Genomic DNA, 12,581 nt, shown 5'->3' with positions numbered 1-12,581 from the left:
ACCCACCATGGTGACACTTTGATTAGTGTACATTTTGCACTGGGAAGCTTTTCACTGCGAAACTACATTGTGTATTAATAGCAGTTTCCTTGTGGTGTTTTTCTCTCGGTTTTTTTTGTGTGTGTGTGACAAAGTCTGGTCTGAATTTCAGTGTTGCTGCATGATGCATGTGAAAGCAAAGTTAACGCACAGCCTCTCCCCTCTCCTCTGTCCTCTGCTGTCCCTCTCCTCCTCTCACTGTTCTACGATCCACACCAGTACTTATCGCGTGTGTGATGGCTACTATAATACAGATTTGCCAGGGTAAGCTTTTTACCGTACAACTCGTACAGTTTTTACCCACACAACACAACCCACGCATACAGTACTATAAATGCAAATTCAATAACAGCCAATGTGCTCCCACCAAATGTTTTTCACTGATTTCTGTGATTGTATCATCAACAGCACACACAAAAAAAAAAAAACACATATTCTCACTTCTTGTTGGATCCTTTAATTTTTCATAATTCCCCCCATTGGATCAAAGTCGAAGATATCTCACTCATATGCAAACTATCCCACGCTGTGATGCGCTCTGATCTAATTGTGTCTCTCTTTTCCTGCTTATCATGCTCTCTAGCTATGAAGATAATAAACAGTTTATCAAGTAAGGACATGTTGCCCCCCAGAAGCCTCCCTTTTTAGCTCCGACTTTATTCTTTCTCTCTTCTTTTATTCTCTCTTTTTTTCGGTCTTTTGTCGCTTCATCCTCTCCAAAAACCTACCGCCGCATCGCTACTCATCCACCATGGTTGTGACCGTTCACTTTCACTTTCACCACATTCGTAATCTTTTAATCCAGTGTTGTTGTTGTTGTTGTTGTGGTGGTGGTGTTGTGTTTGAGTGTTGAACTGTGACTCCCAGGACCTTCACACACGAGGCAGCGAACCTCTCTTGTTCCTTTGAACTATTTCTCTGTCGGTCTAAGTCCTATAGTTATGATAACAAACTGGAATGATAAATATTTAGTGTATGATAGAGCTTTAAATCTTAGTTTTAAACATGCTGGTTATGTTCTTTATTGTTGTCCAGCTGAAGACGAGGACTGCATTCGTTCTGAGAGTGTGTGTGGACGGACGGGTGGGCACGGGGGTTTTAATGATAGCATAGTGTATACTCTTTTCTTTGTTCCTTCAGCTGTTTCCTACTTCTGCCATAGTGATGGTGATTTCATGTCCCACTCACAATCCTGCCAGATCACTCAAAGCCTCTCATGCTTTTTTTTTTTTTTTTTTCCTCCTCTTTGTTTTTTTTTTTCCTCTCTGTCTGTAGGTCCTGGGTCATGGGTGCCTTTGCTTTGCTGTGTCTGCTGGGTCTCACGTGGTCCTTTGGTCTCTTCTTCATCAACGAGGCCTCCATTGTCATGGCGTACCTTTTCACCATATTCAACACCTTCCAAGGAATGTTTATCTTTATCTTCCACTGCCTTCTTCAGAAAAAAGTAAGTTTCTCGTGACTTTTTAGTGAAACGCTACTGAATGTGAATAGACATTGAAGAAAACACAGAGCGCTACAAGCTTGCGTGTATTTTTTTCACTAACTCATATGTAAAGTCAACAGTGTACTGAATGTAAACACTTGGCTGTTTGCTCTCGCAGGTCCGCAAAGAGTACAGCAAGTGCTTCCGCCACACGTACTGCTGCGGAGGTCTGCCGACGGAGAACTCGCACAGTTCTGCAAAAACTTCAACCACACGGACCAGTGCACGCTACTCGTCGGGTACACAGGTAGACCAGCAGCTTCATAACAGACGAAGATGCACAGAGCATCAATACACACACACACACACACACACACACATCATCCTGCTCCTTTTAGCGTTATGGACCCCAGAGAAATGCTCCAAAACATGCTCATTGTGTGCGCCACATTTAAGAAGCAGCATCTGCTGTACTGCATGAGTACCTTTCTGCTGTTATGCCCCCTTTAGCACTTGCTCTTATCTTTTCTCACTAACGTCATGTGCATGGGAAATAGTCCTAAGCTGTTCAAAGTGCATTGCAAGTACCTTTTACCATGGGGAGAAAGATGAAATTGAAAGAAACACATTATCTTTATCTCTTTACAAAAAAAAAAGAAACAGGTAATATGACTTATATATAGATAAATAGACGACCCCTCTGGATGTGTTTTTAAAGAAACATCCCTATCACATTTAAACTGCCGTATCAGAGGCACTTGTGACTGGAGTTATAGTCCTTGGAAATTTGCCTTTTGAAAGACTCAAACAGAAAACGGGAGCAGAAGCTCTGTCCCTGGCTCACTGCATTCTAGTAGGCATGTGAGGAGTGATAGATTCAGCAGTATGCACATGGAGAATAAATGAGAGTTGATGTGAAAGGTGAGCGGGATTGTTCAAAGTCCTAATGACTGTCCCTTGTTGACCTGACAGAGTCGTATCAGGAGAATGTGGAATGACACCGTAAGAAAGCAATCTGAATCCTCCTTTATCTCAGGTGACATCAACAGCACCTCCACCCTTAACCAAGGTCAGTTCACACCTCATTTCTCTCACACCTATGCACACATTTCATCATCCAGCTAAAAATACACCCCCTTCAAGTTCCAATGATCTCACACGGCAGTAGAGGATCTCACTCCGGTAATCAGAACAGATGTCTTCAGCTTGAAAAGACAGAGCAGGAAAGCGAAGAAAGAAGATGAGAAAAAAAAAAGATTTAGTCTAGTCTCTCTGTTCTGCCAGTGGAGGATTACAAAAATCCGTACTCAAAAAACTGTGTGCTGTCTTCCTGGCCGGTAACGTCACTCTCAAATTGGGACAAGGCTAGATGATATTTTTTTTTCTGTAAGTGCTGACGGTCCTAAGTTCATACCAGGGCTCAGGGGAAACAGACAAAACTAAAAAAAAAAAAAAGGGGGGGGGGGGAGAGAGAGAGTTTATTTTAGGGAAAATCTGAACACGCAGAGAGGCCATTTGTTGCCTGGCATATAAGGTGACCTTTGTTACTTCAAGGGAGGGAGGGAGCAGAAAAAAAGCTGTCATTTATTATTTAGCTTGAGCACAAATATGATGATGAGAAGATGATGTTCAACTCTAGATGACCCAGAGTGCTTAGCGTGTTGTTAGGCTTTCTGCTGCAGCTGAAATGGCTTTCCATGCATGCAAGGGAAAAGAGGGTTTACAGCGAGGTAGTTTAACTCACTCCTGTCCCTGCTGCTCTATGCCTCCTCTTTCTTCTTTAGCTGTCACTCCCCACAAAATATAACATTGCACCTCAGGCATTAAGGCACATTGTTACTCGCTGAATCATCTGTGACAATACAGAAGAAGGACTTTTATTTTATTTTGGGGCTTTTTGCCTTTATGTGAGAGGACAGGGGAATGACATGCGGAAAAAGGAGCCACAGGTTGAACTTGAACCCTGCTTGCAGGACTATAGCCTCCGTACATAGGGCGTGACCTAACCACTAGGCCATCTGCGCCCCGGGACTTTTTTGTAAATGCTTCCTGGAGATGTTAATGTAGAGGTTTGGTATTGATCACTCCGGGTGTAGCAGCCTAGTTACCCTGTGGAGTCGGTGCACTAAAGGAGGGCTCTATCTCCTGGAAGCACTTCCCTGTCATTAAAAACATCCCTGGAGACCTCCCAACATGACAGATGGCATTTAACACAGGTGATAAATGGCAGTGGAAGTGCCTCAGATCTTTAAAACATACTGCTGAAACTGAAAGGAAGATAAGGTTTGGAAGGAAACGCACACATTTGACTCTAAATAAAGAATTAGATAGAAAAACTAAGAAGGATTCTGCTTTTTGTTTAAAGAGAGGTTTGGACTGAATCCCATTTAAAATACACAACAGGCTTTAATCAACAAATAATGCTGCCAAAAAAGGAAAATGAAATATGACTTATGAAATTCCCTGGTGACAGGTTCCTTTAATGAGCTTAGTTGGTTAAAAAAGTGTATAAAAATAAACAGCTTTTACATGATCGACAAACCAGGAAACAAATGAATTTGAAGGCTGAAAAGCCGTGACCTTAAGCTTTTAATGAGAGGAAGGCTGGCAGAAGACAAAAAGAATATATTTTTAGCACATCAGAAGGGTTTCTTTTTCCTGCTCGCTGTATCTCAGACGTTTTTTCTTTATTTCAAAATCTAAAATAGATAACCCCCCTTCAGATTTTTGCATACATCTATACCTGGAAAAAACACCTAAAAAACAAAAAATGTCCATCTCTTTTCTTCATGTAACTTTCATTCACTGTCTCCAAACGTCTCCTTTCTGTCTTGCCACTGCAGGAATGACCGGGAACTATCTACTAACAAATCCTCTCCTTCGACCACAAGGCACTAACAACCCTTATAACACCTTACTGGCTGAGACAGTCGTATGTAACACCCCCACGGCTCCAGTGTTTAACTCGCCAGGTGTGCTTACTTGATTATTTCAAGTGCTTTCTTCTTTTATTCTCTCTTCTGTTCTCTCTTTGTCTCTTTAGTTGAGTTTAAAACAGAAAGGAAAGCAGGATGTTCTGCAGTATCGCCTCTCCCTCTGAGCCATTGTCCCCCCTCTACACAGGATACAGACTGTGCATGTTTGTGTGTCGCACATAGACAGTATATTTGTGTGTCTGTGTGTGTGTGACAAATGCGCGTGTCTTCATGGAAGACGGAGATGTTTGTGGTTGGTCTCGATCCAGCCAGCGCTCTCATGTTTCTCTTATCCAAACTGAGAGGGGGACACAATGATTAAGATGGTGAAGAGATACTGCATCGTCTGCCTTGAGATAATGTAAACAGGAGTGTAGAGCTGAAGCTGTAGTATAAACGGAGAGATTATTAAGATTTATGATCTGAATTTATCAGCTCATTTTTGTGTTTGTGAGGCAGTTTTCTGTGTAAAACCTCAAACTAAATATATGGTCCTAAATTCAGATCTCCCGCCTGCAAATAAGGTGTCTTTTGTATGGATATTTTTGTAGATAACAGATGCAGAAAAGAATGAATTCCAGTTACTCATGTCATTTTAACATATCATGTTTACTCTGAAGCTGAAATTGCATCGTTGTGATGTTTTGTGCTCTCCCCTTGTGCTTCCTCTAGTGACCTACAGAGAGACAAGTATGGGAGTAAAACTTAACTTTGCCTATCAAATGTAAATTTTTTTCAGCATGCTTATTAAAAAAACAACCAAAACACCCCCTCCGGCACAATCACTGGTTTACTTTAGGCCATTAACACACTCAGTGAGCAAGTGGTTCACAAAATGATCAACCTAAATTCTCCTCGTTTGAAGAGAAAGGAAAGATTTCCTGAGATATTTGAAGTCATCTTCAGGATCTGACAGCTTGAAACACAACTCTGCTTCTCTCTCTTTGGCTTGTTATTTTAACCAACCCTAAAAATGTGTTGCTTTTTTTTCTCTGGCATAAAAGAACATTTATCAGAGAAGTTTATTGTTTTCTTTCTTTTTATCCCAAAATGCCTACCCTGCTGTGGCTTTCAGCACACTCAGTTTCCAGTAGTATTCCCCTCACACCTCTGGACAATAAATTGCTTCCTAGCAGGCATAAACACATGGGTGTCATGGCAGCAGCTGTTTAATTCTCCCCTATTTTCTTTTTTATTCACAAAGTTTTTGTCATTCATTTCTAAAAGACCTGTAAAAACAGCCCCTATAACCTGCCTCCAAAGATCACAATGACTCCCCTGTTTTTGGACAAAGACAAACGTCTCTGAAAAATATCCCAGCAGTCTTTAACCTCATTTTTTACTCCTGTTGTTCTATCAGGAGGCATGTTAGTTTAAGCAGATCACATTTTTCCTTTATCTGCTCTCTCAATCATGGCATAACTAACATTATCCCTGTTTGCTGCTGTTTTCCATGACCTCCATGTGTAGAGAAATTCCTAACATGACTGCGTCTGACCTCTGCAGCGGCTGTGTTATTCTTCAGCCGTACTGCTAGCGACCGGGGTCTCGCTGGGAACTGTCACTGTGACGGATGCCAAGTGCTGGGCTGCGGGCAAGCTCTGACCTTTGCCAGCTTTGGGTACACAAGCTGCCCGCTAATGGTCAGAAAGTGTACCAACACAAACAAACAAAAACGTACAAAAAAGGAGCCTTTGGCATTTATTTATAAAAGTAGAAGCTATTTTAATGCTTATTTGTTTCTTTGCTGAACCCTTGCTCTCGCTAAGTTGCAGACTTTTACTTTGTGTTTTGTTCTTTTAAGTGATTTTCCTTCATGTTACAATAAATCATTTTACTTTCTTTTGTACATCAGCTGCTCTTAGACCAGATAGCCTGAGCAGACAGACATGATGTGAGTTGTCTAAAGTGAGTCTTTTCACCTGCTGTGTGTGGTGATGGTGGAGTGCTGCTTGTGGGCTCCCCTTGTAGTGAGAACAAAGATGGCTGTCCCATGTTAATACATGACAACTTTCCCTTTCTATCCATGTCATCTTTTCCCATCTCTTGTCCTTTTTATTTTCCTTGGCACATCCAACCCTATTAGTTGCTAGAAAAAACCTGTAAGTGTTGTAGCTTGCCCGTTTGTGGCTTCATACCTGTGAACATCTACTCTTGCCTGATGTGTTGTGATGGTGATTACTGTTCCAGTGCGTTATTTAATGTTGTTTGGGATCCTTTCCATTGCTTTGTCACTTTTGTGGCAGACTAAAACGTGCACACTGTGCTCTGCTTCTTTCTAAGAAAGGGAAAGTCTTAATGTATACATGAGAAAGTAAAATGAAATCTCATTGCTATGATGCATGCATATGAACTGTATGTTGAGGATTGTGCCTAACTCACAGATCTATGGCATGGCCTAAATTAACTGAAGTCTTTTATGTGAAGTGCATCCTAAACAGCATTAAAGCCTTGTTTCTTTATTCAACGATTATTATCATGGACTAATGTTAACTCCCCTCACATGTTCCTCTCTTTGCAGGGCACTCACTGAACAACGTGGTGAGGGATACAAGTGCAATGGATACACTACCGCTAAATGGTAACTTTAACAATAGCTACTCTCTTCGCAACGGGGACTTTGGCGACAGTGTTCAGGTGGTAGACTGCGGCCTCAGTCTGGACGATGCTGCCTTTGAGAAAATGATAATCTCTGAGTTAGTACACAACAACCTGCGTGCCTGTAACAAAAGCCACCAACAGCAACAGCAGCAGCACCCCAGTTTACATCATCCACCCCACCACCAGCAGCACCCGCAGTACCACCATCACCACCATACGGAGCGGGCTCCGCCAAAGGTGACGGTGGTGGGAGGCAGCAGCAGCGAAGACGACGCTATTGTCGCAGACGCTTCGTCTTTGGTGCATGTGGGTGACACGGTGGGCCTCGAGCTGCATCATCAGCGAGAGCTGGAGGCCCCGCTCATCCCCCAGCGGACTCACTCACTTCTGTACGCTCCCCAGAAGAAGGTGAGAACCGATGGGGGAGTCGAAACCTTTGTCAGCCAGCTGACGCCCACCAACCCCGACGACAGTCCGCAGTCCCCAAACAGAGACTCTTTGTACACTAGTATGCCTAATCTGAGGGACTCTCCGTTACCCGAGAGCAGCCCTGATGTGGTGGAGGACCTGTCCCCCTCCAAAAGGAGCGAGAACGAGGACGTTTACTACAAGAGCATGCCTAACTTAGGAGCAGGCCATCAGCTACAGGCCTATTACCAGATAGGCCGAGGGAGCAGTGATGGTTACATTATTCCTATCACTACAGAGGGCTGTATCCCCGAGGGTGATGTACGGGAAGGACAGATGCAGCTAGTGACAAGCCTTTAAATGTATTTAAATAATCCCCAATCCTGCCCTTTTGCAGCCCTGACCTTTTAAAGGACACACTAGTACAGGGAGGGAAAGTGTTTGTTTTATTTTTTAAGAGATCCTAGAACCCCCGTCTAACACACTTGTCATTTACAAACCCTCAGCTGCACCTCCATCTCCTTTTCCCCCAAACAATGCCACTCTTCTTTACTTCCTTGCAGACTTGGTGCACAGTGACGGCAGTGCAGAGATTCAATGAGACTGTACATAAAATGCAGAGTTGAATTCAATTTTAAGAGACAAGCCAACTATGTATTAAATGTGCTGCTGCTGTTGAATTATTGAGAAAAATTTAAGGTACAAAAATAAAAAAAATACAAAATAAAAAAAAATCATTACTGGCTACATCAGATCAGCAATTTCCCAGTGAAAAGGTTGTACATACACTCCCCAACATCCTCTTCGAAGCCTGTTTTTTTTTTTAAATTGTGAACAAATCAAACCCCCCTGGGCCAGGACGTGGACTCTGTAACATGTTCCTATCAGACTGTTAGAAAAGGAATAGGAGATCCTGTTTGCCCAGCGTCGCCCTCCATCACCATGAAGTTCGGATTGTATAACCACTAGCAATCAAGCCCCTGGCCTTATATTTTCTCAACTGTACATTGAACTGTTGTCAAGGAAAATGGCTAAAATATATATTTTGTTGTATTGCTAGTGTAAAATAAAAAATCATGGGAAATCGTAAATATGAAGAAACCTTTTAATTGAAAAGTGTAATGTTGGAGAGACTATTGTGTAGAAGTTGCACATATGTTATACAGTGTGTTTATGGTTCCAACACGTCATCATGGTAGTATGTTTGAGCTTATGGAAGATTCAACTGATTACAAAGATGCATTATCACTTTTTTCCACTTGTGAGCAGTGGTTTTTTTTTTTTTTTTTGCTTAATGAGTTTCATTGATATCGCCCGTTAAATTATGTCTATTTGATTTTGCCAAAGTATCAGAACTTTAAAAGAATGGGAATGCAAATCCCCAGTTAAAGTGATTTATGCATTGCACAGTTTTTTTGTGTAACTCTGAATGAAATAGATCTTTTAACAGTCATAGCAGAGGGACGGGCGAACATACATGAAACCGACTTTTGACAATAAAGTTTCTATCATAATGTAGTTCTTCCGCCTGGGTTTTGACATTTTATTTATTGAAATCTTTCCAAAAAAATGAATGGGAAATGTGTGAATATTTTCCAGCACTGGTATACATGCTGTACTGTAGCTCATGTTTTCTATGTAAACATGTTACCAATGGGCTCATCACTTAAGACTGATGTAAAGTTCAACACTTGTTTAACAAATAAAATAAATGTGAGAGTTTTTGTCAATTGCCAGTTGCTTTTCAATGCTTTGTGTTTTTGGTACAACAAATGCTTTTGCTATGGACAAAAGACACTTCTGACTCAGGTTATTAGCAAGTCCCGAGCACCTTAAGAGGTCAATTGATTGATTTGCTTTTTGTTCTGTTTTGTTTTTCTTTTCTTTCTTCAATCACTGCAGAGTAGAGAGAGCTCATTTCACCGTGTGTGTTAGAGAAGCCAAACCTTTCCATGTGATTCAAAGATGAGAAACTCAGGTAGGAAAAATTACTCTGTAAATGTTCCTCTGTGTGGCTGTAACACTAATAAAGGTTCGAAAATGACACTGGTTCACAGCATTGTCCGCTTAGTATATTATTGAGTAAGCTGGCACCATTAAGAAGCCTGGAACTACAGGAATCTTGTCAAATGCTGGATTTAAAGCCGTGTGGGCGTGGAAACCAGTCCAAGGACCTAACAAGAGGTCAATGTTACACTTGGCTGCGGTTGTAGAAATATATTACACATAATATGTCCGAGTCTGACACATATTTGCTCTAATTAATGTATTCTGCCGCTGAAGCCCACAGTCACTTCTTGGACGGTTTGTGCCTCAGGTAATGCTAATTTACGAAGCGTTTTAATATTACACCAGTCGAGGCAGAGTGGCAGCTCTCAGCAGGGTGGCTGGAAATTGTACTGTACTACCATTTTGGCATCGGAGGAAATGACTCAGAACTTAGCAGAAATGACATGAGATGTCAGAGCTGGTGCACAGAATGCTGTGTGGGCTGTGTGCTGTTTTGACTTCTTCCACAATTATGTGACATTTTGTGCAATTATCTGAGGCTACAAATTGTCATTGAAGAATTCTGTTCTTTTTTTTTGGTGATCTCTAGCATAGACCCCTTGAGTGTCAGTTAGGAATCAACTGTTGGGGTGATTGTTGACTGTTGAAATGGCAGATATAATAAAGCATGCATAATAATGAGGGAAAGAACAATCTGATTAATTTTTGTCCTGCATCATAAAACATGCTGCAGCCTTTTTTTCTTCTGGTATGAAAACGCCCCGCATTTGATATCAAAATGTTTCCTGTGTTAAGAAGGCTCATACCACTTTAACAGAGGATGAAGTGTTCTGTTTACTTAGTTCCTGAAAACAGTAAACACTAGAAGCCATACATCCCAAAGCGATTCTACCTGAGAGTTTGTCTTTGTTCGTTATTTTGGGAGAATAAATCTCAGCACTTTTTATAGGTTACCTGAAATAGAAAAGACAACTGCTAGTTACAACGTCCACTTTAAAATAATAAGATGTTTTAATAAATGTAGTCGATAGTCTCCTAATGTTCAGACAAACTGATAATTGCCAACCCTTTGCTCACCCGTCTCTCTAACCGCAGTTTGTTTATCCTAACAGAGACCTTCGACTCGGATAAACCTGGCTGCTTAGTAGGTTTATTTTCATTATTAAGGGCAGTGAAATAGGATCTTGGACCGGCTATTTGTCTGACAGGGAATGTGGACTGGGCACCCTCTAGCTTTGCGTGTGGCCTTCTCACCATGCGAAAAGCCTCTCTAATTCCCCGTCTTTTGCTCAGGGAGAGACTCGCCCTTTGTCAAACATTGATTCAGAAGTAGGCCAGGAGCCGAGGGGCTGGGAGCTCGGCTGCTCCCTCAGAGGAGCGAGTCGGCCCCTGGAAACTGAGCTGGAGAATACTGTCAGCAGAATCCAGCTGAAGCTGCTAAATGGATGTGTTATTGACTGAGCAGAGGTATGAGAATAATGTGCGAGCAAACATGGATTCTCATGGATGTTGAGTCAGAGGTACTTCTCAGGATCAGATGATTCTTTTTGTTGGATGTGATGCAATAGTATGAAAGAGAATTTCCTGTTGATGAAAGACTATATGTGTGAGGGTTTGTATGTGTGTTTCAAATCCCTGAGTGCACCACGTCTCTAATGTGTGCCTGTGTCGTCTGTGGGGGTCAGAAAACTTTCCCTTAAAGCCTTTCATATTTGGTCGAAACGATAAACATTCAAACATTTTTAGAAGGCCTCAAGAAAAATATTGAACAACAAATTAAAGAGAACTGTGGCCATTAACATTCATATACATGCATGGTGAGTTCACTTGAAGAAGTTTTATTTTCAAGCCCTTTCATCAATAGCGTCTGCAGTAGCCACTGCTGGAGTGACTCCTGTGAGCGGGAAACACAGTGCCAATTATAGATGCCATCTATGTGGATGAAAGTGATTGTGTGTACACGCAAAGGAAAATCTCTCAAGCCACAAAACAGTAACTGGCAGCGCAAAAGTAACTTCCCAAACTCTTGAAGTCAAAGGGGATCCTTTAACTGCTCACTCTTTTCTTCCCGCTGCCTCTTTTGTCCTGTCCCTGACTTCAAATGTGCAGATTTGCGGCCCATGGGCGACTTAGATCCGGTCCCGTTGAGGTGAAAAATCCAATTAACCTGCCGCTCCTGCTGCCTTCGTTATAATTCCCTCCCATAATTATGAAATTACCAGATGCAGTATTTCAAATGAAAAAGGATGAGAGCGACTGGCTTAGAAAAAAAGATGAAATAAACCATTCGCTGCCAGTATACAGAGTTCCAATTTAGCTCAAGGGGGAACAGCTAATTCTTATGACTGGGTTTGAAGGTGAGACCTGCCAAAGCCCCTGTAATCAGAATAAAAATATTCTGACAGAAATATTGCTATGGTTAGATCCTGAAATAGCCGCACTGATTAATGAATAGACTCCTGCGTGTTACACTTTTGGACTTCTTAAGTGGTGATACAAATACATGGTATATAGGCATAGATTATAGACAACAGTGCATCAAACAACACTGAACTGTGGGTACCTTAAGCTCTCTGGTGGAAGAGACTATTTCCTCTGAGAGGCCGAGTATTAAAACTGTTTATCTGAGATATCAAGATGACATTTCTAGAATACACCTTACATTTTCAAATGCATGCAGAAGCACCCAACAGTTTAACAAATAATATATTCCATTGTTTAAGGAATGGTATGAGTTATCACACTGTATCCAGTAAACAGGGGAAATTCTTAATTTTTTCCGTTTACTTCCACTGCAGCAGAGAGACAGTCTCATAAGTGAATCTAACTTTCGTCTGATAAACTCATTGGCACTTGCTGGAGGGGCGCCTCGAGCAATAACTGCGGGATCTCCTGCTGTGTGCAAGCCGCGTCTGCAAGCCATCATAGATAACTTCCACTCACACAACACGTACTGTACAAAGAGACTCATGCAAACTAATCCATTATGCTGCCGTATCACACAGCATCAACACCTCTATTCAGCTGCAGGAGGAGGCAGAGAAACACATAACAACTTAATGGCCGCTCACCTAAACTATTTGCATCTTAAGAGTAACTGCTTCCATCTTTACACTCAAAGCAGC

General features: G+C 41.7%; 1 protein-coding gene across 32 annotated transcripts in view; it reads left to right on the top strand.

The window, feature by feature from the left end:
* The window catches only part of adgrl2a (adhesion G protein-coupled receptor L2a), a 153,798-nt gene extending 144,308 nt beyond the window's left edge, over nt 1-9,490 (top strand). For 6 of the 32 annotated variants that reach the window (XM_061033663.1, XM_061033665.1, XM_061033661.1 and 3 more), the window contains 8 exons: nt 259-303; nt 623-649; nt 1,315-1,483; nt 1,641-1,769; nt 2,435-2,531; nt 4,306-4,434; nt 5,110-5,127; nt 6,959-9,490. In XM_061033663.1, the coding sequence (XP_060889646.1) occupies nt 259-303; nt 623-649; nt 1,315-1,483; nt 1,641-1,769; nt 2,435-2,531; nt 4,306-4,434; nt 5,110-5,127; nt 6,959-7,806 (1,462 nt within the window). In that variant the 3' untranslated portion in view covers nt 7,807-9,490. Of the gene's footprint in view, nt 1-258; nt 304-622; nt 650-1,314; nt 1,484-1,640; nt 1,770-2,434; nt 2,532-4,305; nt 4,435-5,109; nt 5,162-6,292; nt 6,346-6,958 lie in introns of those variants that run through there. The other 26 variants (XM_061033688.1, XM_061033670.1, XM_061033673.1 and 23 more) reach the window with 15 other exon arrangements.
* The last annotated feature ends 3,091 nt before the right edge of the window (nt 9,491-12,581 follow it).

Source organism: Labrus mixtus, chromosome 3 (assembly GCF_963584025.1).
Source record: "Labrus mixtus chromosome 3, fLabMix1.1, whole genome shotgun sequence".
Taxonomy (NCBI): domain Eukaryota; kingdom Metazoa; phylum Chordata; class Actinopteri; order Labriformes; family Labridae; genus Labrus; species Labrus mixtus.
This window is presented reverse-complemented; position numbering and strand designations above follow the sequence as displayed.